This window comes from Pygocentrus nattereri, chromosome 15, assembly GCF_015220715.1.
Source record: "Pygocentrus nattereri isolate fPygNat1 chromosome 15, fPygNat1.pri, whole genome shotgun sequence".
Classification (NCBI taxonomy): Eukaryota; Metazoa; Chordata; class Actinopteri; order Characiformes; family Serrasalmidae; genus Pygocentrus; species Pygocentrus nattereri.
The window spans coordinates 32,927,873-32,953,546 of record NC_051225.1 but is presented as its reverse complement, the minus strand read 5'-3'; the positions used below and the strand labels follow the sequence as shown (position 1 = coordinate 32,953,546).

At 39.3% G+C, this 25,674-nt stretch overlaps 1 protein-coding gene across 2 annotated transcripts in view; it reads right to left on the bottom strand.

The window, feature by feature from the left end:
- The window catches only part of dennd1b (DENN/MADD domain containing 1B), a 126,545-nt gene that overhangs the window by 25,987 nt on the left and 74,884 nt on the right, over window positions 1–25,674 (bottom strand). For both annotated transcript variants that reach the window (XM_037545298.1, XM_037545299.1), the window contains 5 exons: window positions 21,366–21,466; window positions 19,296–19,341; window positions 17,617–17,718; window positions 5,832–5,957; window positions 1,413–1,514 (listed from right to left, as the gene is read on the bottom strand). In XM_037545298.1, coding sequence (XP_037401195.1) covers window positions 1,413–1,514; window positions 5,832–5,957; window positions 17,617–17,718; window positions 19,296–19,341; window positions 21,366–21,466 — 477 coding nt within the window. The remainder of the gene's footprint in view (window positions 1–1,412; window positions 1,515–5,831; window positions 5,958–17,616; window positions 17,719–19,295; window positions 19,342–21,365; window positions 21,467–25,674) is intronic.

Sequence of the window (25,674 nt, the reverse complement as noted above, 5' to 3'; positions counted from 1 at the left end):
ACGACTTAAATAAATAAAAAATAAAGAATAGAGTAACAAAGCTGCAATTAGAAACACAAAAAACCTTGTGTGTCATCCTACATGAGAGCACTAAATGGTTAACGTGATGAGAGCTGTGAAACGGTGCCAGCTAAGTAAAATAGGGCACACTGATGTGTGTGTGTGTGTGGAAGTGCACAAGTGCATGAAACTTTCTCGCAGGCAGTGTGAACGTGAAACAGCGTCAGAGCAGAAGCAGAGCGCGTGTGTGTGTATGTGTGTGTTGGGAGGGGGGTCAGAGACAGAAAGCAGGTCGATGCTGACAGGCTTCCCCCGCATTCTCTTGGCAGCTATCCTCCGCTCGTTTCTCAGCAGGGCTGGCCTCCGAGCGGATGCAGTTCATGGTCAGAATGGGGCATGGCGGCACTGGCCTTTCTCAGTGTGGCCGACCAGTAGATAACGGCTCTCCCCGAGCTACTGCGTGGATAGGAGGGGCGTATAGCTTTGAACTGGTGGTCACTATCTGGATCTTGGAGAAAAAGTAATGTGGATGAAGTGTCTAAGACAAAGGCAGTGATTAAGTGCATATCAGCTCTTTCCAGGGGATAAATCAAAACTTATCCGATTCGGCGGTTTGGTGCGGGGGGGCGTTTACAGAGACATACTATTACAGCTATAAATAAAAGGAGATGGTCTCTAAGGTTGTGAGAGAGCAGGAATTAGATTCTTAACTGAATTCCAAATCATATAATTCTGTGCATCTGTCTTTTATTGAAAAATTATGAATTGTTATAAATGAAATAAGAATTAATAGAAGTTTTATATTAAAGAATAATAAATATTATGACTATTACAGCAAAAACACTTGCAACTGGGGAAATATTGCTGAAATAAATAGGGAAGGCAAGGAGAGATGGTCTATAAACTTTGATCAAATTCTTAAATTTCTAAATATGGTTACCCGTCCATCTGTCCTTTAAGACTGTCAGTTTAGATTGGTTTCATGTAAAGGCACACTATGCAAGATCTGGGGATTTGGAGACCTTTCTGGTGGAAATGTGTTTACATAAAACCACACAAATATCTTAAGTGGACCTTAAGGTGGTGTGGGGGACAGGAGAGGCAAGGGCTATTTAAATGTTTGTTGTTAATCTCATTCATATCTTTATTTATTACTGTTTTTTTTTAATCCAGCACTTTCTTAGCATTTATTTTAAAGCTTGTTCACTTTATCACATTCTTTTCATAACAATGTCAACACACATCCTAATCAGTAATTGATTACTTGAACAATCATATACCACTCAGTGAAAAGGCTTTTGTTAAGTCCACGGGAGGAACTTGTGTCAGGATATTAGCTGAAGCAGAAGCCAGAGGCAGTGTGGTAAGGAAGAGGCAATGGGGCTGAATCTTCTCAATCATGTGTGCCATACCTGCTTGAAGAGCTGCAGGTTCACAGCCATCTCAAGGAAATTCCTCATAGTGCTGGAGCGGTGTGCCACAAAGCTCTCCTCACAGAAGGTGATTGGCTCTCCCTGGGGAGAGAAAACGAAGCTTACTTTAAAGACAATATAGAGGCTCAGATTGGCTGAATCTGAAGCTACCTGGACTTTATCATCGCTACAATCCATTGATATCAATTACATCATTTTTATGTGTCCTCAAGTTACATGAACAGAATATGTAAATGGACACCAAGAGACATTTAATTCATGGTCCATATGGGTATGTAAATAGGGGTATTAATGTACATGCATATGCATATTTCACCCTTTGTATGATTTATTTGGGGATGAGTTAGCATGACCTCTGCCAGGCACTTCCTTTAAACGAATGCGAGCTATTTCCATTTCCCTCTCATGATGTTCAGACCCAATTATACATTCATTAAATTAACATACACAACAGCTAGGATACTGTCTTAGATCTGTCAGACGCTAGTACAAGTTGCAAGTTGCACTCAGCTTGCTGCTGGAGATGCTGATGTGCTTTTGCTAATAAAAGCTAATCTTGAAAAGGAACAGAAGATGTGTTGCAAGGATCAATAACAGAAGCGGGCTAGTTCCACAGCAGAGTTTAATGACCTATATACAGTAAGACGGCGATTGCCACCTCTTGCATGGGAGCTCATTATCATTTGCCTGCACTGTTTCATTTACAGCTCAGTTAGACTTCAATGCTCATCAGAGCTGCTAGTGGGAAGGCACATGAGTTTCATAAGTAAACCATATCAATAGCACAATACATGTATGATGTAACTGTTCATTTGTTTTGGAGATATGGTATTTGAGAAGAATTATATACGACAGTGTGTGAAAGTGAGAGCACCCTTCATTTGTATAGTATCCAGTTAAAACGGGTATCAAGTACAATTAAATTTTCATAAGGTATTTTTGAGGAGACTAGATATAAAACAGTTCACTAGCATAAGGAAAAATAAGTCAGCACTATAAAAAGGATGTGTAGCTGTCAAGAAGCCACTACTGTTAAAAGGAAGCTGCTGGTGGTCTCAGAATGATGGACTGACCCTGCCAAAGCTCAGACCACAACATCACTTAATGTGTCTGAAATTACTTGGATCATTAGAAAATGCAACCAACTTCTAAGACTGAACTTTAGACAAAAATACACCTGCAGATTTCTTTGATAAACTGAAAGCAAATGTCCCAAAAAGAAATGAAACTGTAATAAATGCAATAAACTGTAATAAAATGACAGTTGTTCAGGCTCCAGTGTAATTCTGTTGAATATATGCTTTTGGCTTTTTCATGATGTTGAAAAATGAAAAACTTATACTTAATGTCTGATTCGACTGGAAATTAAGGTGTATTTTTATAGTTGTTCTGTTAAACCTATTTAATCAGTAGGCTTTAACACTTTCTACTAAGCTATGGGGTGGTCCCTCCATCGTTCTGAGAACACCAGCAGCTTACTTGTGTGATCAAAATCGTTTTGGCCCAGTTCCTTTTCACAGTGATGGCTTCTTGATAGCTACACATCCTTTTCATAGAGCCGACTTATTTACCCCCTTTCTAATGCATGGCAATTTTCTACAATTAAATCATGAAAAAATGGAAATGCTGCTCATTGGTACAAAAACGAAGAGAAAGTTGCTTTATAAGAAACTTGTTTTAGTTTAATATACCAAACCTCAGCGTGATTGTAGACTCTGAGCTCTGTTTTAAACCGCATGTAAACACAGTCTCTAAAGCAGCTTTTAATCATTTGAGAAATATTGCTAAAGTTTGGCCTTTTCTATCTCAGAGCGATGCAGAGAAACTTGTTCATGTATTTGCTACAAGCAGAGTTGATCACTATAATGCTTTTCTTACTGGACTTCCTAAGAAAGCAATACACCCCTCACAACTCATTGTAACTGCATCAGCACGGATCCTAACAAAACAATACAGAGAGATCGTATCACTTCCATTTTAAAAGAACCGCACTGGCTACCTGTGTCATTCAGGATACATTTGAAAGTTTTGCTACTAGTTTTTAAGGCTCTAAACGACCTTAAAGCTCCACGTATATGACTATCTGTCTATGTTCCAGCTCGTGATCTTAGATCTGCAGATACTGACCTTTTACGAATACCTTCTGTAAAATATAGAAAACATGGAGAGGCCTCATTCAGTTATTCTGCTTCTAAACTGTGGAACTCAATTCTACCTTTTATTAGACAGTCAAGCCCAGTGCTCACTTTTAAGAAGCATCTAAACATACATCTTAATTCAGCATTTAAATAAAACTCTACTCATAATTCCTTGAATTACTGTTAAACTTCACCACCTGTCTGTAAAGCACTTTGAGCTGCCACCAGCATGGAAAGTGCTATAATAATAATAATAATAATAATAATAATAATAATAATAATAATAATTATTATTATTATTATTATTATTATTATTATTATAAGTTGCTATTATTATTATTATTATTATTATTAAAGCCCCATCAGAAATTGCAGGTGCATTTTCTGTACTGATATAACAGATATGCACAACAGCACTACTACCAGTCCATGAATGCAACCATGGAACAGTCAGCACGCACATTTTCTATTCTTATATCTATTTCTATGCCCACTTAATGCTTTACAATTCTTAAATATATGATTATTATGCTTAACATTCTCTTGAACAGATATGAGATTTCTAAACTGTTTTCCAATGTTAGAAGAAAATCAGCACTTGACGTTTGGCCCCCAAGTTATTTTCCACACAATACAATGTAAAATCAAACCCAATTTCTCAAAACACAACAAATCATGCTTTTGAATTCTGCAGCTGCCACACAATCATGACATTTAAAAATGATTTCTAATTAAAATAAATTAGCTGTAATTAAAATAACAGCAGCAGTCCTCAGAGGTAAAACTCCCAGGTACATGTTTTCATTAAACATGGGTGTGCCTTCAGCTAACAGGAAGGTCTTTCAAATCTGAAGCCCAAGCAAAGGCGAGCATTTCTTGCAAAAGAGAAAGTGATTACAATTCTATAAAGATCTGATGCCGCTGTGCTCAATTGAGACAGTGCTTTGAAGGTTAAGAGTTGTGCAAACCCGCCTTTCTTTTTTTTTATAACACAAATGTTTTTTTTTGTGTCTGAGAAAAGTCAGCCTGTGTACACACCACTGCCGCAACATCAATTATGTATCTTCACGCTGTGGGTCTACACAAACCAATTACTCTCACCCTTTCCAACAAAGACAGCCATATTTGACAAACAGAGAGCGTACTTTGTTTTTACCCGACGCCAGTGCAGGACTGAAAGGCACATTTCAGGAGTTGAGAAGGGCCTGAGAAGAATACCACACCAGGCCTGAAAGGAGGCTTCAAAGAAGCTGTCCCGGCTTTTCAACTTCTGACATTTCACTGATACAGACCGGCCCACCTTAACTCAGCCATTTCTCCTCTCCCCTCCCCACCTTCCTTCTTTTTGCCTATAGACGGCACTTTGTTTGGCTTCTTTTGAATGGCAGCTCAAGTACTCGAAGACATTATGATATAAAGATCCTTAGCCTGTGTTCGGTCTCAAAATATTGGTTGTCAGTTACTAATATTAAAGTAATCAATATAAATTATTCATCAATTACTATAAAATTATTACGCAGGTGATGCTATGAGAGTGAGGACCTGGAGGATTGGCCTATATATAGGTTCTTAGAGTTTAAAGGGTTAAAGAGAGGGAGAAGAAAATAGCCAGACCTACATATATCACGGCAATTATACTAGGGGAACAACCTGAATGAGTGGTAGAGATTTAAGGTGAAGCCTTATGTCTCAGTAATGTATATGATAAGTGCTTGTACTATTGGGATTATATTGCCGCATACAGTGATCAATGGGTATTGGAAATGGGCCAATCTAAAAAATATTGGATTGGTAAAAATCTGCCAGCATTATTTTGACTAAATTTGATCAGAATGGAAGTGTCATTGGTCCAAGCCCACAAACACAATAACAGTGAGGGGGGTTAATTTTTGGCTGATTCCAATAGCTGATACTTTTCATGTACATATCTGCTGATGCATTTACCTTTATAAAATGTAGATATTGGAACTAACTCCAGATGGATTAGAATTACAGAGAAATATAACATTTATTTCTGTAGAGTTACAAATGCACTAAAATGAGCAGAATAAAAATGAGTATTATAAAGAGGTCGTCAAATATTGGTTTGAAATACTGGCCAAATTTAAACATCATACCTTCTGATATCCATATGATTCCATTATTATCACGGCTCATTTCCTTATCAGTATTAGTATTGTATACATATTGTGTGGGCCTTAAGATGTATTGATGCAGTAATTCACCAGGAGGGAAAGGAGACAGCTGGGAGAAATCTTACAGGCTTGTATCTCAGAGCGTCTCTGTAGGAGCCGAACAGAGCGGCCTGTGAGCGCAGAAAGGCCCGAGCCACTCCGCTGCCCGTAGCAGTCGACTGCTTCTTCAGCTTACTCTTCAGATTGGAAACCTGAGAGAGAGAGAGAGAGAGAGAGAGAGAGAGAGAGAGAGAGAGAGAGAGAGAGAGAGAGAGAGAGAGAGAGAGAGAGAGAGAGAGAGAGAGAGAGAGAGTTAAATTAGCACCTCTGAAATTGGTGGGGGAAGAGGCAAAACCATTCAGGGTGTGAAGTGTCACATTTGCAGGTCACCCCCAAAAAGAAGAGAAAGAGAAAAGAAATAAAGAGAAGCCTCTTCGCTCCCCTTGTAGCTTATCTGTTGTGCTGCCGAGAGCACCTGCTGCTCTGTTAATTGAAGCAATGGCAGGGTGTGTGGGGGAGGAGCTAGCTTTCTTTTTTTTTTCTTGAGGAAGCTGAAAGCAAAGAGACTTTGACAGGGCATTTTTCTCTTCTTCACCCCCTCTCTCCATCCTAAAAAGTATCTTGACACACATAAGCTTTAATTAGTTTTCTGTGCCACCAGCCCTGCTTTCAGTCATCTTTCTGAAGGTACCGGATGGTTAAGGAAGCATGGCATGATTTCACTCTATCTAGAGGGTGCATGGCATGGGCCATTCACTGAAACAGGAGGGAGTACAGTCTCTGTTCAACTTGAAACGGATTCATCATAAAAATGTTGAGCAATAAATCAATGGATTCACCATAAAAAGCCATAAAAGTTTAAGCAGTAAATCAATGGGCTCAGCATAAAAAAAAGTTTTAGCAGTAAACCAGTGCAGCAAAACTGTTTAGCTGAACCAATGGATTTACCATAAAAGCCATAAAATATCTAGCCGTAAATCAACTGATTCATCGCAGTATGTTTAGCAGTAAAAAAGTATGGGATTTATCATAACAATCCACCCCTAGTAGTAAGATTATACAAGTAAAAAACAGCGAATTGACCATAAAAATCCATAAAAAGTCTGGCTGTAAACCAATGGATTCACCATAACATGTCTAGCACTCAACAAATGGATTCATTGTAAGATCAAAAACCAATGATTTAACAATAAAAATGTATTAAATGTCTAGCAGTCAACCAAAAAAGTACCACAGAAATCTTTACACATAAGAATGCAACCAATTTGCCATAAAAACATAGAATTTCTAGCAGTAAACCAATAAATGTACTCCAAAGGTAGTGATTTTGCGAAAGTCATACAAGTTCTAGAAGCAAACCAATAGATTCCTCATGAAAATCCATCAAATATCTAGAAACAAACCTCAAGATCCACTATAAAACTGTTACAGATAAAAACCAATGGATTCACCATAAAAATCCACAAAATGTCTATCAGTAAAACATTCAATCCACCATAAAAATGTTTAGCAGTAAATCAACTGATTTAACATCAAATATAAAAATTTTAGCAATGAACCGAAAGATTCTCTATGAAAACTTTGCCAGTAAACCAAATATTTCAGCCGTGAGCCAAATTTATTCACCATCAACAACATTAATACACAAATCCAGGGACTGAGCTTTAAAACCAGTGCGATTGTGAAAGATCAGCTTTACTAATTTTGATTACGAAGCCTGCAAAGCATGCACCATCTGCTAAAGCCTCATTTGCATTCCTACATCCCGAGCTCAGCACATAGCATATCAATAATCAGTTTGGCTTCGTTCATCAGTGAATATCAAGTGAGGAGCAGAACCCTTAACTCAGTCAAAGAGGCCTTCAAGTGAATACTAAAGACGGAGAGGCTTCATCGAGCATGCAGAGGCGGCACCCTGCATCAAATCATTATTGACATTGTTCGAAGCGGATGATATGATGAGGAAACTTGGAAGAGAAGCAGAGTCATGGATTTGGAAATTCAAAGGACATTCATGGAGTGCCGCGCTGCTCATTCTGAGCGGTTATTTTTTTTTTACCGTCGTCTTTTTGTCCCGTGTCTCTTCTGGGGCACTCTCTCTCCCACTCATAGCGTCCCCAAGCTGCCATTGTGAATGCTCACAAGCATCAAACAGAAAGTTTAGCAGTGCTAAATTAACACGTGTCAACTCCATATTCACGCTGGACTAAGAGCTTTTATGTTTATGTAAAGTTGGCACTGTATTAATATTTCATGTTGATGCATTAACCGTTTTTTTCTCCCCAAACAATCCATTAAACTGTGTTCGTTTTTTCTGAAAAATCAAAGACAACAAACTGTCATTCACACGCGGGAGAGCGTACCCAGCAGGCGAGTAAGGAGGAGGTATAACAAGAAGTTATTGTGTTCGCAACAGTCATGAGCATGTAAATACGTCTAATGAGACGAGGTACTCACTCCACAAAAAATGCGTCAAGAATAAACGTACAGTGTTGAGCAAAAGTCAGACAGCACCCTTCAGTTATTTCATTTCCAGCCAAAATGGCCATTAAGCACAAGTTATTACTTTTTCAGAAATAATATAAAATAAAAATATATATATTTTTTAAATCTGAAAACTACACCGAATTTACACCACGTCCAAACTTTGTCTTCATTGCAGCTTCCATTCTTTTCAAGAGACTTGCTTCCAGGCCTCAAAGAAATCAGCAAGGATGTTTTTTCACTCTTCCAAAGTTCAGTCTTAGACATTGGTTGCATTTTGTATTTTTTATTGTTGTTGATTTTCTCCTCTCTCTCAAAGATCAAAGTTCTAAGTACTGTTTATGTAATGGTAACAGATTTGGTGGTCTACCAGGTCTGACAAGGTCTGTTTTCTGTTCCCCATTGACTTTCCTCATTCTTATGCAAGTGGTTTATCAGATATCTAATCTTCTCAGTAATATCTCAACTTACTTACACGCCACTGTAATTGGTCTCTGACTTGGCAATATCGATACTTTAAAGTGAAAGTCTCAAACGGAACCAAATGCATGCATGTTTCTTTACAGTTTGTGTCCTTGCATACTCCTATTCGTACCACTGCTCTTATTTGCATGCGAAACGAGTTGTGGCAGCAAACTTCAAATTAATAATAGGTTTTTGATAGCGGCACACGCGTCTCATCAAGCATGCAATAACAGTAATTGATCTGTCAGACTAATTAACTATTATACTTTGAGTATCACTAACGAGACATGAGCAGGGGGCTTCAGAAGGGAGCTTAGCTCTACAGGTGATAAACCTATTTGGCAGTGACATTTTTTAGTGTAAAGTCACTCAGCCTATGATCTGATCAAAGGGAGAGTCCCCCATTGGGTCCAATTATAAGCATGGTATTGTAGGGGGTGGGTAAAAAGAGAAAGAGGGGAAGGGGGGGTTGATGTTGAGTTATGATATTCATAATCTATGCAGAGAGGCCTTTCCAGTATAGGTCTTTTCCCCGTAGCTGTGATCTTTTCAATTTACATCAAGGGAGGATGGTTCGGGATGAAAGTGCTGCGTCCGACTCGCAGGGCCCGCAGAGGGCAAACATGGGGCCTCATTAAACTCTACTGCATGGACTCCCCAACAGGGTTTGAAGTGCGTCAAGTAAAGAGCATGGGGTCAAAGGTGGCCCACAAAACACATCTCCATTTAACTCACCAGCTGGAGATGATAATTAGCAGGTGTATCACTGTCTCCTTTTCGAAAAAGAGATGATGCCACGAGCCTCTCCTCTCTATGGTGGGCTGCTATTATACACTCCGAGCTGCCCCACCACACACCATGCTTCAACAATGAGCTGCGTATGCTCAAGCCCGTCCATCTAATTGAAGTGGACAAGGTCTGGCCAAATACACACACATCACACCGCAGAAGCGATTCAGCTCTCAGGGCAAACTCAAAACACCCCACCTAGAGATTGAATTTTGATTGCTTGCTCTGCAAAGCTGTCCTCACGTACACTCCACAGACACAACTGTATGCAAAGGTCTGAACAATCAGACTGAACCCTCATCAAACCACATGTTCTGTTGATTTTCTGAGTGAAAATATGTTGACACATCCTTAAATGTGGCATTTTTCAGCAAGTTCTAGAAGAGAAGTTCCATTTATTTGCTCTGTTAAAACAGAATATAAAATATGCCAGAACTTTTGCACAGGCCAGATTTTATGTTTCATTTTTTTCCCCAATAGGCTAAATTAAGCAAACAGACAGTAATTATGCATTACAATGTGCAGGGGGTGTTCTCTTGGATGATGTATTAACATATTTCCAATAAAAAACTGAAAACATGATGGGTGGCCACAATTTTGCACCGATTGTGTAGTAGAACGTGGCAGACATAGGGATGAACAATTTGGAGGAAATATGTTATTGCCATTTTTCTAACCAACCTTGTGACTGATCTAAATGCGTACATCTTCTTTAAATTACCATTTGGGACCGTTTTCTTCCTGGACAAGACAACCAGCATATCCATATTTTTCTGGCTTGAGGCTTGAACATTTGGCTTGAGCATATCAGACTGACAATTTGTTGTGGTCGTGGTATCATGTACACAGCACATAATAGTTTGGTTGTTTTTGATTGGTCTAACTCATCTACAGGTGGTTCACAAATTCCACGTTATTCGATTACATTTCTAAGACAACACTGCTGATAATGCAGGCAGCAATTAAACCTGTGGTTCTAGCAATTTTAAACAGCGTCTTTAATACAAAAGCGATTCATCTTTCAGCCCCAGCCCCAGACTATGACTCAACAGTTGACAATGGTGTATTTGGGTACCTTTATTTCTACTGGAGTTGCTACTCTTAAAGTCAAATTCAGTCCTTTTAACACATATTTAAGTCCTCATAAAGAGAAAAATAAAACAGTTTTAACAAATATGGCAGTGTCGATGTCATTCAACCAGATTGGCTGAGAATTAAAATGGATCATATTTCAAGCCAGTCTTTTCTGTCAGTTCTGACATCCCCTAGCCCTTCATCAGTGGTCAGGTTCCTGATGGCTGCTGGAAGACTGCTGGCTGGATATTTCTCGTTTCTTACTTGGTTTAATATAAAGACTGTTCAAAAGTCTTCGGCGGTCTCTAGGAGATCTCATCAGGGAAAATGCTTAAAAAGTGAACCACGCCACCAAAATTACATTTGTATACATGCAAATAAACAAACACACTGTCGAATATTACAAGATTTTCTTGTTTCATAAAATTCTTGCGAGCCAGTTAGAACACAAGTTTGATTTCAGATTTCTCCTTGATGCTCCCAGCAATTGCAATGATTGGTTCCATCAGCAGCACCCTGATTTAATTTAACGCACTGAAAATAACTGACTACATATAATACTGGACTTCCTTGAGAAGAGGTTTGAAAATGATTTTAAATGTTTTAGTATGTTTGTTTAACCAACACATATATTTAGATATTTGTATTTATTCTAATATTAGTGTTCTTTAAGCCTAAACCTTTTGCACAGTACTGTGCATGACTCATCTTAAAATTCATACCTCTCATAATAAAATATGACTTTTTATGACACTTTATGACTATCTTTTAAATATCTATTTTAAGACCCTATAATACTTTAAAGATCCACAGGATCCCAGTGTTCAATACACAAATGTTCATATTAACTACTGAAAAACAATTTCAGCTGTAACTAAATATTTTAGCAAATTAGTTTTGGTTCACTGCAAAAATAGACCCATGAAACCACTGATGAAAGTGATGAAAATATATTGAGTAGATGGCAATCAATTAAATAATTCCTAAAAAGTCACATATTTCTCTTGAAATGAATCAACACAAATAGCAGCAGAGCTAAATACTGGTATCACACTCATAAAGAGTGGCTGAAACTTTTCTGTAAGTCAGTAGTGGTGCTGGTGGGGAGGAGGGTGTTTTGTTAAGGATTCTGTCCAGGGATGGAAAGCCGTGGGGATGCAATTAAAAGAACTACAAAGAAAAAAGGAATAGTTATGAAAATCTGCTGCTTTCTTTTGATGTGCAGCAGGGTGAAGTGTATACATACACATGGAATGAATGCACCATCCTTGCAACAGAACACAAAGGCTGATAACATTTCAACCGTAATGATAAAGGAATCCGTGACAAAAAAAGGCCAGTGCCTGCTCCTCATTCGAGCATGATCTTTACATTTCTTATTAATGTAGATTGATTAAATGCCAGAAATTATAGGACCTGCTTAACACAGCTGTGTAACACTAAAAGTTCTAAGAGAACAAGAGAGATTGGCAAAAACAAGCTGTGACAATTTAAAGAAAAATAATAAAGGCACTACTGACTCAAGCATACAATGAAAAAATACTGGAAATGACCAACAAACATTGATAATATAATTCAATAATAAAAAATGTGATGTCTGACCTCACAACTGCCATGATCTTAAATAAATAAATAAATAAATAATCTTGTAAAAATGATTCAACTTTCTAAGAGAAGGAAAGGCTTTCTTAATTCTGTACAAAAGTTAAAGTAACAAGATGTTTTCAAGCTATTTTTAATTATTTCTTTTGGTTCATTCAACAAGAAATATATTTCTTGATATATTCAGGTAATATAAGTGGCAGCTGGAGTTTTAAATGGTATAAAACAAAAGTATATGTATAAAAAGTACTATGTAAATGTCTGAGACCACCCTTCATTTGTTACATTTTTTACTAAAAACAGCCATCTAGAACAAGTTATTTTCATGCTATAAAAAAGGCAGAAAACATGAACAGTAAGTTACACAGAAGCCTCAATAATTAAATGGAATTTTGCATTTTTCACTATTGACTGGTTACTCATTGCTTTTATAACAGCTTCCATTTTTTTCAAGCGGCTTTGCTTCTAGGCTTTCAAAGAAATCTGCCTTTTTCCCGCCTCCAAAGTTCAGTCTTAGAGGTTGGTTGTATTTTCTATTTCTCACAGTGCACACATTCATTAATGTTGCAGTCTGGACTGTGGGGTGGCCAGTCCATTATTCTGAAAACACCAGCAGCTTCTTCGTTTGATTCTTTCTCTCAGTAAGATCTTCTTGACAGCTACACATCCTTTCAGACTCAGCTTTGTCTTCTCACAGTGGAAGGATGGACAGAACACCTGTGGAAGTTGAGGACTGTTTTGGTGTCTACCAGGTCTTGCAGGTGGTTATTAAGAGTTGAATTTCCTCTACATCTTTGGATAATTTTGTGAACTTGTATCTAATCTTCTCAGAAAAATGAAAATAAGATCAATAACTTGCACTTAATACAGTTTTTGACAAAATAAAATGAGACGAAAATAAAAAAAGAGACAAAGGGCGGTCTCTGACTTTTGCATAGTACTGAATATGGAAAGAATGCATAGACGTTTTGCCCCATTATAAAATATATATATATATATATATATATATATATATATATATATATATATATATATATATATATATATATATATATATATATTTGTCAATAAAATGCTGGAATATGTTGCACAGTCATTATGAAGAATCTTTTCAGCCTTTCCTGTCGTGACCCTGATGTTCAGCCAGGGTCTGCTGTGGACGCAGCTCCACACAGAGAGCTGAAGCAGTGTGAGGTGTGAAGACCCGCTCTTCACGGAGAGGCTGCAGGACATGCTAGATTCATTTGTGCTGTGGAAAGTGCTTGAAGAAATAGAACAGGAAAGACAGCAAATATTAAAAGGACTGAACTTTCCTTCTCTTCACTGTAATTGTTCAGCGTGTTGGCTTATCTAGTCGTTGTTGTTGTTTTCTCTCTGCAAAACATTGGAAGCTTTGCACTACTCCCAATTAAACACCCTGCTTTTGATTTGCTGTGCCAGGTGATCTCTGAGGAGGCACCTTGATATTGTACTTTCTATGATTCATTTGTTAGCTTACATTTGGTGCCTTAATATACATGAGGTGGGTGTGCAAACTCAAATTTCCACTCGTGATTGAAAACCTAAATGATCAAATGCAGGAAGGATACAAATATGAGCTGTGTCTACAAGACTAGAAAAAAAGGATGTCATATGAAACACAACAGCAAAAGAGAGGAAAAAGGAGAGAAAATAAACAATGGGGCTTTGTGTTCCTGTGGCTCATAATAAAAAACAAAAGAAATTCATGAAGACGTCTATCTTAAGCTTGATGCGTGACCTGCGAAGGCAAGATCAAATAAAAATCATGCTCAATTCTTAGCTGTTTGGTAGCAGTAATGGATTCATAATTTCCTATTTTTAGATAGTTTTAATGACTACAGAAGTAAACACCCCTTTCCCTGCTACCGAACTCCAATTATAAGTGAAAAAGAAAATGCAGCAGTTTCACCATTTCTGAGAGGAGAGAAAAACACCTTCATCTGTTGGTGGTGGGGAGGGGGGATGGGGGCCTACAACCATTAAATATAAAAAATAAATAAATTAATTACATTTTTAGGAAAATCAAGCTTTCCCTCCCCTTTTTGGCAATCTAAACAACTTGTTAATAACCACTTCAATTTTTCTATTTTTAAAAATCTTAATGACTGCATGTCTTATTGAAACGTGCATATGAAACCAGAGGAGTTACCAAAGATAAAAATTAATGAAGGATCAGTCTACCATATAATATAATGTCATTGTTTACCGGAAGGCTGGTATAAATTACTGCATTTACATTTTCAGACCATGGCACAATAGTTGAAGTGGTTTCTTTCTTTTTTTTTCCTCGTTGAAAAAAAGTAGAAAAAGACAAGTTGTGAAGAAAATGATTCAAAACTTGGGGAAAAACTTGTTGTAACCTCTAAACAAGGTATGCATGAACAACAGTCCTGTCTCTATTCACTGTCAAGTTAAAACTTTCTCGGAGAGTCTCATGTCGAAAGTAAGTGTAATAACAATGGACTCTCAACTCAGTCACATTTAGTGTTTTCAATAAAATTTCATGCTAAAAAAATCACTCAAAAGACTGCCATATCCTCTCCAAGCCACACCAATTATTCTCTCTATTTGTAAATCCATAGATTCTGCATGGAACGGAACCGCTACTGGCATGGAAGCGTTTCTAATAGTCAATAAATCTAAAATATTATGTGTGAAATTGGGGAAAATGGCCATTAAGCGATGGACAGCAAAGAGCTCAGCATAGGGTCCCGTCTGAAGAAAGGGCCAGGTAATGCAGGACAACTGTCACCTCTGACCCGTCGACGAGCTACACCAATGGTCAGACTCACACAATAATAGAGTCCACATGGCAAAAAAGTCTTCGCAGCTATAATTATATGAATCTCAAAAGGTTCAGCTTAAATCAATATAAGTCGACTTCTTTAAAACAAAAATGAAATGCTGCAGGGCTCATTTTTATTATATTTTCCTTTTTAGCAGTAAAAGATATTGATTTTCTTTTGGAACTGGAATGCTAAAAGTCCCGTAAAGTAAAAACCTAAAGAATTTTTTTTTCATTGCTATAATTCAGAATTATGAAGCTCAGAATTGCATAACTGGATACCATTTAATATGACTGACAGTTTTCAGATCTAACTGTGTTCTCAGGTAAATCATATTTGCAATCATATTGATTTGCAGTTGCTGTCTTGTAGGAAAATGCTTTGTGACAGACAGTTTAACTAGCAAATGGGGCGAAAAAAGAGACCTTGAGCTTTGCTCAATTAGAGCCTTTTCCTTTTGTTATGAATTTTAATATCCCCAAAGACAGGATAGCCAGTAAGAGAGAAAGAGGAATGAAATTTTTGTGGCAATAAATATATTATTGCAGGTGACATCTACATTTCAGGTAGGGGTAATTTAACATGATATGCAGAGCATGTTCTATCATTAGTCAATGAAAAATTGCACGAGAGGATCAAAGCAAACATTGCGCTGGCACTTAATTTATCAGAGTATGAAGACAAAGGGCTTTTTTTTGCTTTTCTCTGTCAGTTTCAAAAGACCTTACTCCTTTTTATGACACTCTCAGTTTGCAATTTAATTTACAAATGGAACGCCAGTGCAGTGACAGCATCACAAAACAGTGAGGGTTTTTTTCCCCCGCTTAGATAGATAGCAGCAGGGCTCCAATGATTCATATAGGACCAATAAAATACACCCCCCAGTGAGCCAGAGAAAGGGAAGTGGGGGCGAAAAAAAAAAAAACAAACAAATTCCTTAATGTTCAAAAAGGGACAGATGACAGACATATTTCTGACCCTGACGGTAGCTGCATTTCCTGTTGCACTGACCGGTGTCACCACAACATTAATTAAAGGGAGAAGGCGCTGGCAGGTGGCTGGAAAGCGGCGACTGATAATTGGCCCCCTTCTCTCACTGCGCCTTCAGAAAAATCCAGCGCGCTCTCTTCCAGCGAGACGTGCCACTGGGCAGGCAGAAAAGGCACGCTTTGTAAAAATAATGATTAAAATAAAAAAAAGAAAGAGAGATAGAAAGAAAACGAGATGAAGGCTGGAAGCTGCGCGTTCGCTGAGGCTCTGACGGCCAGTGAATAGCGCTGGCCTTTAAACGAGGCGAGGCGAGTTTACCCAGCGCAGTTTGAGGATTTACCACGGCAGATACTAATGACAAGGAGAGAGAGACACACACAGAGAGAGACATACAGAGAGGGAGACAGAGAGAGACACAGAGAGAGAGAGAGAGAAACAGAGAGAGAGACATACAGAGAGAGAGAGAGAGAGAGAGAGAGAGAGAGAGAGAGAGAGAGAGAGAGAGAGAGAGAGAGAGAGAGAGAGAGAGAGAGAGAAACAGAGAGAGACATAGAGAGAGACATAGAGAGAGAGACATACAGAGAGAGAGAGAGAGAGAGAGAGAGAAACAGAGAGAGACATAGAGAGAGACATAGAGAGAGAGACATACAGAGAGAGAGAGAAAGAGAGAGAGAGAGAAAGAGGGGGGGGGGTGTTTTTCTCTGGCCAGAGCCCGTGCTGTTAAAGCGTTGGAGTGGGTGAGAAAGAGAATGAGAAACACACAGAGGAAACATGTGTGAAAGAGGCACCGAGTGTGTATGTGTGCGTGTGTATTGGCTTGGAAGAACAAAAGAAAAACAGGATCCAAAAACGCCAAGATTTGTGTTCCTGTACAGTGCTGTGGAAAAATCAGAGGTCACCCTTCACTTATTTCATTTCCACTCAGAACAGCTATTAAGTACAAGTAATATATTATTTGGGAGATTTTTCCAAGGAGATCAAATATATTACAATCCACCTGTATATGAAAAGGGGAACGTCAAAAAATTATTAAAAGACACAGGGAACATGGAACTCCTAGCAAATTGTGAAAGACCAGGTAAGCCACCGAAACTGTCCTCATCAGATAAAGAGCATTTAAAGCTTTCATCTTTGAGAAAGAGGAGAAAATCAAGGTGCTTCAGATATGAAAAATATCCACAGGTGTTTCTGTCCATCCTTTCACTGTGAGAAGATGGCTCAGCACTATGGGTCTGAAAGGATGTGGAGAAAAAAAAAAGCTACTGACATTCTCAGAACGGTAGACTGACCATCTTAGAGTCCAACCAACTTCTAAGACAGAACTTTGGAGGAGCTCAAAAATATTACTACAGATTTGAAAAAGTAAGTCTCCTAAAACAATAGAAGACATAATAAAGGAAAAACACAGACATACTAGATACTGACAATTGAATATCATACTTAGTAATGTTTTTATATTATATTTGGTGAAACTTCCATATTGGTTTTCCTTTTTTTTCCTGCTGCTGAAAACTGAACATCTTACAGTTTATGGCTGTTTTAATTTGATATTAAATAAATGAAGGCAGGTCTTTGTCTGAATTTTCTAAAATACTGTGTGTGTGTGTGTGTGTGTGTGTGTGAAGCATGTATTGAAGCACTTGTAGCTGTGGGCACTCACCACATCGCTGGGCAGGTTGTGCAGGTCATCTATGGGGCTCTCCAGTGTATTTGTGTCCACATTCAGAATGACTACATCTTCAAGGGATCTACTCTTTACTCTCTGCAGGAATACAATAGATTAGAAGCTTCTCAACCAAAATGACAGTACAACAATGAAGTTTTATTTGGATTGACTGCTTGACTGAAAATTTCTTTATGCAGTATCAATGAAAATAAGCAATAATCAAACCTAACCACCAGCTTCTAGCATAATAGCTGAGGAAAGAGAGTGACTGTGCTATAATAGCAAATGTGTAGTTAAAACACAGTGAGAGACAAGCTTATTATAATTGCATTCAATTAGTATCTACCCTCCCCCTAACACATCTGTGGGTAACAAATTCTAGCTAAGCATTATGACAATTTTAATCACGACTAAAACATGAATTGAAAGATTCCAGGCTTAACAATGACGGCAGTAAAATATGTTATCAAAATAGCACAAAATATGCAACACAATCATAATGAATATTTAGTACACAGGCTGCAGTTTGATCTTGGAATCATTTAACTGCTTAATACATGACCTGCATGAGATAGAGGCTTAGATTTCATACAGATATTACAGAGAATTCATACAGACATTTTATTTGTTGTGCTCCTGAAGACCAGAACATTTAAGCTGGGTTGCTGTGCTAAAATGCCTACATTGTACCCATTTTACTGCACTTGTAACCCTACAGAAATATTCAGTAATTTACTAAAATTAATTTACAGAATAATGTTCAGTATTTACAAAACTAACACTGACTTAAAGAACCTAAACTTAAAATGCAGTTCCAAATCCAAACCAAAACAATATAAACTATCGTTCACAAACCACAAAGACACTTCTAACTTATCAAAAATGGAAAAGGCTGCATTCAGCCACTTCAGGTACAGGACCATATTTTTTGTTGAGGTGCCTCCTGCATCCGCACAAAAAAGGTAGTCACGCATCCTGATGGCGACAAATCCCGCAATTATTCTATCGGTGCAGGTGGGGAAACAGCCGAGTGTGTAAAAAAATTTCTGGTTTGTCACTTTTGACAGTCTCTGCTACGGAGGCCCGCGTGCTGATTTGGTCTAATTATGTGCAGCCAGACAGGGGGACTGTCACTAATGCGAAAGTGTGATAAATACTGCCAGTGCCTGCGACTGTCAGTGCTATCAAATCCACACGCGCTGCTATAGGTCTACCTCCAACCAACACGCCAGCTTCCAATAACCATACACACCAGCTCTTTGTTTCTCTGCTCTATCCCAGTCTTTCATATCCCTGCTATGCACGCACCCGGGAGATAAAAAGCAAAACAATCTGTCAATTTCTGTAGATATCCTTGTGTTCGGCACAGAGGCGTCAAAGTAAATATCGCGCCATTAGAATTTCAAACAATTGAACAGATTTCAGTGACGTTATTGGCTCAGACCGGTTGAATTCAGACAGCTGAGCTGAAATGACCACATGTATACTGTACAGTGACAGACAGAAAGAAGATGGACTAAAATAAAAAAAAACAAACAAGCACAAAAACAAAAATATGCGTTATATAATGTAAGAAGCAGCCTGAGAGCTGTTTTTGATAAAGACATTTGGTGAAGTGTTTAGGAGAGGATAAACAGAGATTGAGCTGCTGACAGTAGATTGATGTTGCTTACCTCTAACAGGCTCAGATGAACTCCAATAAGATATGGCATGGGCGCACTATTGGGAATAGAGGCAAGCCACAGTCATTAGCAACAGAACTACTAATAACCTGCAAACTGCTAACCAGTCAGTGCAGAGGGAGCTGGTCAAGCAGAACATAGTGAATTTAAAAACACTGGCATTAGCTCATCAATCTTAAAGAATAGCGACAAATGAACAGAGCTTTCATGTATAAAACTCCTCCAGTCAAAAAATACATACTGATGAAAAACTGACAAATATCAGACAAAACGCGCTTAGGGAGGTAAACTGTATTAGTGTCTTTGGCTGTTTCCAGGAAGGGGCACTCTGAGCAGTGAAGGTGATTAGTGTAATTGGTGAGCGTCACTTTTCAGGCTTGCTGGAGTGTGGAGCGAGGCAGGGCCACATAATTAGATAGGTTTGGATAGCTGCTGCTGCGGTTGCTCAATCAAGTTACGCGGCTAATAGGCTAGTCTTGCTGCTGCATCTGCTACGGCCTCTGCTTCGGCAGACGTGGGGAAGGATGGAGAGAAAGAAAGAGAAAGAGAGAGAGAAAGAGAGAGAAGGAGAGAGAGAGAGAGAGAGAGAGAGAGAGAGAGAGAGAGCATGCATCCTCTGCTATTACTGTATTACTGACCATGCCTGTAATTCATTCTAAAGGTCCAGCATTAACTTACTTTACTTTGTACTACTGTATAATCTCTATTCAAACATGGTGCTTTTGGAATAACTTAATATACAAGTATTGGACACTAAAGGAAACTATTAAAAAAGGGATCATTTGTAATATACTGTAAATAAAACAAGCAGTAGACACTCTAGTCTACTCAGACAAGGTGTTGTATGTAATATATTCTACTACATAAGTCAGTGGATACTATAGTAGTCTATTTAAACAAGGTAGAACTTGTAATATATTTCAATAAATAAGCACCAGACCTCTAGTAGGACTGCAAAAACAAAGTTTTAATTGTAATATAATAAATGAGCAGCATTCATTAGCTGCAACTATTCAAAAAATGTATTATTTGTATATATTCTTTTCATTCAGCAACAGACACTGTAGCAGAAACTCTATTCAAACAAATCTATAAAGCAGTTGGCAAAGCCAGTACAGTGTTGGCATTCCATGCTGGAACAAAGGTCTTGACATAAATGAGACAAAACAAAAACCCCAGCAATGCTATATGAAACCATTCTGGAAAAGAGTTTTTCCTTAAGACATACGGACCACTTTGAATTCTCCACATCAGCCGAAGCGTACAGTTCAGCCAATTATACTGCGCATAAATGCACTCTTTATTTCGTCTGCTCATTTGCGCTGTAAAGTAAAAGGAAGTGCTGTAGGTGGCACTGGGGTCAAGCACAGCAGCATGGGCCAATCAAAACGAGAATGTATTAACAGTATGGCTAGCTAATGCAGAGCAGAGAGATAAGTTAGCCTGTGGTAATGGCCAAAGTCCAGAACTGGCATGCAGAGACCAAAGCGCCTGTGGTAGCTATATCCCCCTGCAAAACAACAAGGACTCAGCACGCCAGGCTCGATGGGGCGATGCTGGTTCAAATGCACCGGATTTTGGTCTGATTTGTAATATTCAAATCCGCCGAGATTTCAGACACGCTGGAAAATGAGCTTAACCAGCTGAAGAAATCAAATATTTAGGAAGGTTATTCTGAAATGTTCATTGCGTACAGACGACCCTGTATGCCAGACACCCAGAACTGTGCTGAATCTGGGCTTTAATCACCACTGGAGTGTGCGGCACACTTAGCCCCGCTGAATAACTCAAATAATAATGACCTCAACAAGTAATGGATAGCAAGTAAAGCCGCATGAATCTTGGATGATTTCTCTAAGAATAGATAAGAGACGTGCAAGCTATATCCAACACCAAAGCAAAGCACGCAACCGTGCGCATCCTGAGCTCAAAGCCATGGGCAAGCCTGAGTGAAAGATGTCTAAGAGAGGATCTGCACGCCTGTGTGGAAAGTTGCATCTCTATGAGGCTGAATAAGTGGAAGAGCAAGCGAGCGAGTGAGCGTATGAGCAGTGATCTTACCAGCAGTAGTCCAGCAGGTGTGGGGGAAGTACAGGGATGTAGATGTGTTGCCAGTGCATAGGGTAGAGCATGGCAGCGGACCCATGCACACATGCAGTTAACTACAAGGAAATGAGAGCAAAAAAAACAAACAAACAAAAAAAAACAAACAAAAAAAACAAAAAACACACAGAGACATACTTATGAGTCCCCTGTAATCACAGTCAAAAAAAAGCACTCTTTTACAAAAGCTATAGTAGAGTACAGAACACCATGTTCAGTGTGCTATGCTTCAGGGGATTCTATATAATGTGGGCCAGGAGTGCAAGTACAATCAGAGTTAGCCTTTCATCTATAATAATAATAATAATAATAAAAAAACGAACAAAAAAACAAACAAACAAATAAATAAATCACATGCCATACTTCTGTGTTTGCTTTGCAAATTTATTTTTTGCTTAGTAGTAGCGTCCTGACAGGTGCACATCCTTTCAGACCCATAGGGCGGAGCGGTCCTCTCACAGCAGAAAGATGGACAGAAACACATGTGGACTGTTTCAGATCTGAAGCAGCTTGATTTTCTCCTCTCTCTCAACGCTTGTTAGTAGCCCCTTTTCTCTATAACTTCAATACTTTTAATACTTTCCTGGTTTTAATGCGAGTGGATTAACTTATGTCTAATCTACTCATTTATATTTTATGGAAAATGAACAACCTGTGTTTTTATGACTATTTTAACTGGAAAGTAAATGAAGCATGGCCCCTGACTTTTACACAGAGCTTAGAATTTATATAGTGAAAGAGTTCAGAGTTTTAATTTGATGAAACAGAGTTTAATTTAAAGAGTATACCACTGTTCCTTTGCTGAAACGTAGTTAGCATGTAATTAAGTGTTTTTAAGATTCTTCAATAAGAGGAATAAATAAAGCCAATAAACAAAAAGCCAACAGTTAATTGTACGGCTGGCGTGGTGAAAACCCAAGTGAACTCTCTTCACGCCCCCAATCTATGCTTGTGGCTACCTAGCAATTGTAATGACCTACACACACACACACACACACACACACACACACACACACACACACACACACACACACACACTCATCTACTAGATTAAAATAACATGATTAAATATGGAAAAAGAACAGAGGTCTGAAGGCTCCTTTGGGACTTCATTAGGGCAAATTGCCAAAGAATGAAACATGAGTTAGCCGAGAGAGACTGTGAGCCGCTGGAATACCAGAGGGAGGCGGGCTGGGTGAGCTTTTTTTTTTTTTTTTTGGTGGGCTGAAGGGGGGTGGTCTGCTTGACAATTGGAGCTTCCAGTAATGTGTGAACCCCTGCTCTGAACTATCATGAGACCCCATTCCCACCCCCTGCTCACTGACACTGTCACAAGTGACCAGTAAAAGCGGTGGTACAGCAGCCAGCTTAAAACACATTCTTTCTTCTCTACCTACACAAGGCCAAGCATAAGGCAGGGCAAGCATATCGTTATGCAAGTTGGTATAACGTGTGTGCCTCTGTGTTACATTCTAAACAAGAAACACTCAACGCATCCACTTCGGTTAAGTTGAGCTTTAATTAAGAAGAAGAAACCAGGCCTTGTTCTGCATTTTTACATATGCAAATTTGTTTGTGCCATTTTCTTTGTAAATAAGAAAACCTTAAGCAGTGACATCTAATTGTGTCTGGGTAATTTAGGAGTAATAAATGAATATTAATATCATCTCACACCAGGTGGGTATCAGATGATATCAAAGTCACCAGATATTCTCTGTTTCATTACTGTTTTCCTTAAATGACCCTGCAACAGTAAGTGATGTCGAGAGGTCATCAGGAACACTTTTCTTCAACTGTGCAAACAGGTTGCTGTCTCATTTCCCGGAGAGAAACCTTTCCGTACCATGTAGAGATGTGGAAGATGACTCGGGATCGCACTCCAATTATTTCAACAAAGCTTAAAGACAAGCCCCATTGGCTTGATTTATTCAGAACTTAAAAGGGAGCCACTATCTCTCTTCAGAGGGACAGGAAGGAGAGGAGGTGGTGAAACTAAGATAAATATTTGAAGGTGAAATTCAGAAAACAAATTAGCTTTTTTTCTCCCCCAAATAGACGACCTTATGTAACCCAGAAGCCAACGAGCATCTCCTTTTTTAGTTTTAATGGAATGAAATTGTAGGAAAAGAAAAAAAAGGGAAAAAAAAGAAACGTAAAACAAAACTCCAGTTCAGTCACTCCACAATATTCCGTTGCTGGAGCAGTGCTGCTGATAAAATATTTGCTAAGCTGATAAATATTTAATGACAAAAGCCAAATGGCTTACACAGATCCCCCCAAAAAAGGTGGGAGGTGTGCGTTTGATATTCTATAGGACAAAAAAACAGAGCACGTCTATGAGAACAAATGCTGGATTATGGCTTGTTTGGGTGTGGACCTGGTGCCTGCTGGGGCCCCTGAGCTGTGGTGCTAATGAGCAGGCTTGGAGCATGTTAAGTGGAGGCCAGCCGCACACGGTAGATTATACAGAGGTGACCAAGCTCTGAGAAAATGACCCCGTCCAGCCATAAGGGACATCCCACAGCTGGGTGTCTTCCACGCAGCCCACACAGACTTATTGGATACGCTGTTGTCCTGAGAAAAAGGGCTTTGAAATCTTTATCGTGCTGCGATTTAATGGATTAGTGAACAAGAAATATTTATGATATATGCTGAAACCATTTTTAAGATAGCTGAACACATTCATGAAACAGAAGCTCAAGTCTTTCCTGTCAAGAGGGACATAAAAAGCTCTCGAGTGTCAAGGTTGAGCTGACGTAGACCTGGAAATGACAGGGAATGAGCTGAGAAGGCCTAATAGGTCCGGAGCATTTAAGCTATGTGCTGAGGAATGGACCTGCAAATTTCCCTCAAGAGGAACAGGCGATATTTTGAAGATCTAGCCCTATTATGGACACTTTCCTAGGGCAAGTGACAGTACTGAAGTGGTGGGCTTTGATTCAGAGAAGAGAAAGTGTAATAATTCAGTAGTGTTCCTCGTACAAACTCGTACAGAATGACAGGAGAGGATCAGGTAAGCTTCCTGGCTACATTTAAAGCATATCCACCACCAGGCACACTCCATCTACCCCATCGTGCTGGGTTGAGATAACTGCCGATGCCGCCAACAACACCAGCTAGTCATTTACGTCCATGTGAAGAAGTTTCTCGTTCTCTTTGCATCAGAGAAGATGTCCACAGCATCACCTTGGAAAAGAGACAAAGACAAAAAGTCCTTATCTTTGATAAGAGCAATGCTGCAGACAGCAGCATTGCTGTGATTGGGGCAGAGTGGAGGTGTGATTCCGCATGACAAGGGGTGACAACACTGGCGTGTGCACCAGCTTCTCCTGCAAGCCGCCAGGCTCCTCTCCCCTGGTCCTCCGCTTGCTTCCCAATTACCACAGCCTCCTTCCCAGCTCCTGTCGACAAACTAGCATGCTGCTAAGACTAACGCGCTGCTAAGAAGCAGGTGGCACCGAGAGAGAAGAAAAGAAAAAGGTGTGGAGAGGGCACAGGGAGGTAAACATGAGATAATAATAATCCATCCCTGTAGCACACATGGGGAAGAAAGAGAGGAAGTGGCACGGGATGAGAAGTATAGAAGTATCTATCAAAGCCGGGGTATGAGAGATGAGCTCAGAGAGGGCACAGAAATGAGACCGCAGTGTGCTGTGCAGAAAAAAAAGAAAACTGACAAAGAGAAAGTAAGGGAAGGGGAGAAGAAAAAAAAAAAAGTGAGAAGTCTGAGGCCAAAAGGAACTGCAGTGGCTAGCACCACAGGCCAAGACAGGATCAGCTCTTGTTAGCATACCACTGACAGCATGATGAGAAGGCTGCTGTCAGGACTGGGGGCCGGCCGAGGGGGGTCTCGCGGATGAAACGCGCGAGGGGCCTCCCAGTTGACTAGTTAGAGGGCGCCTGATGCAGCACAATTATACTGGCATATGACAAGGCTGCATGGGCGGCTGCACTCACGAGCCAGGCGACAAGGCTTTAAAACAGTGGTACTCCTTACCTCCGGTCACGAAACAGCGATAAGTCAACTGATGCATTGTTGTAAGATCATGATTTATTCCTTTGCTTTCCAACACAGGCGAGGCTGCACCCATGTTCTGCTAGACTGACACAGCAGGTACACCGGGGGCCCAAACACAGAGGGCCGGCATAAAGCATACATAATGTATGCTTCTCTCTCTCCTTCTCGCCTTCTCTCCTTATTTATCCTCCTAGCTCACCGCAAGGACAGCAAGACCAAATCCAAGCCTGACCACACCCTCCTACTGTC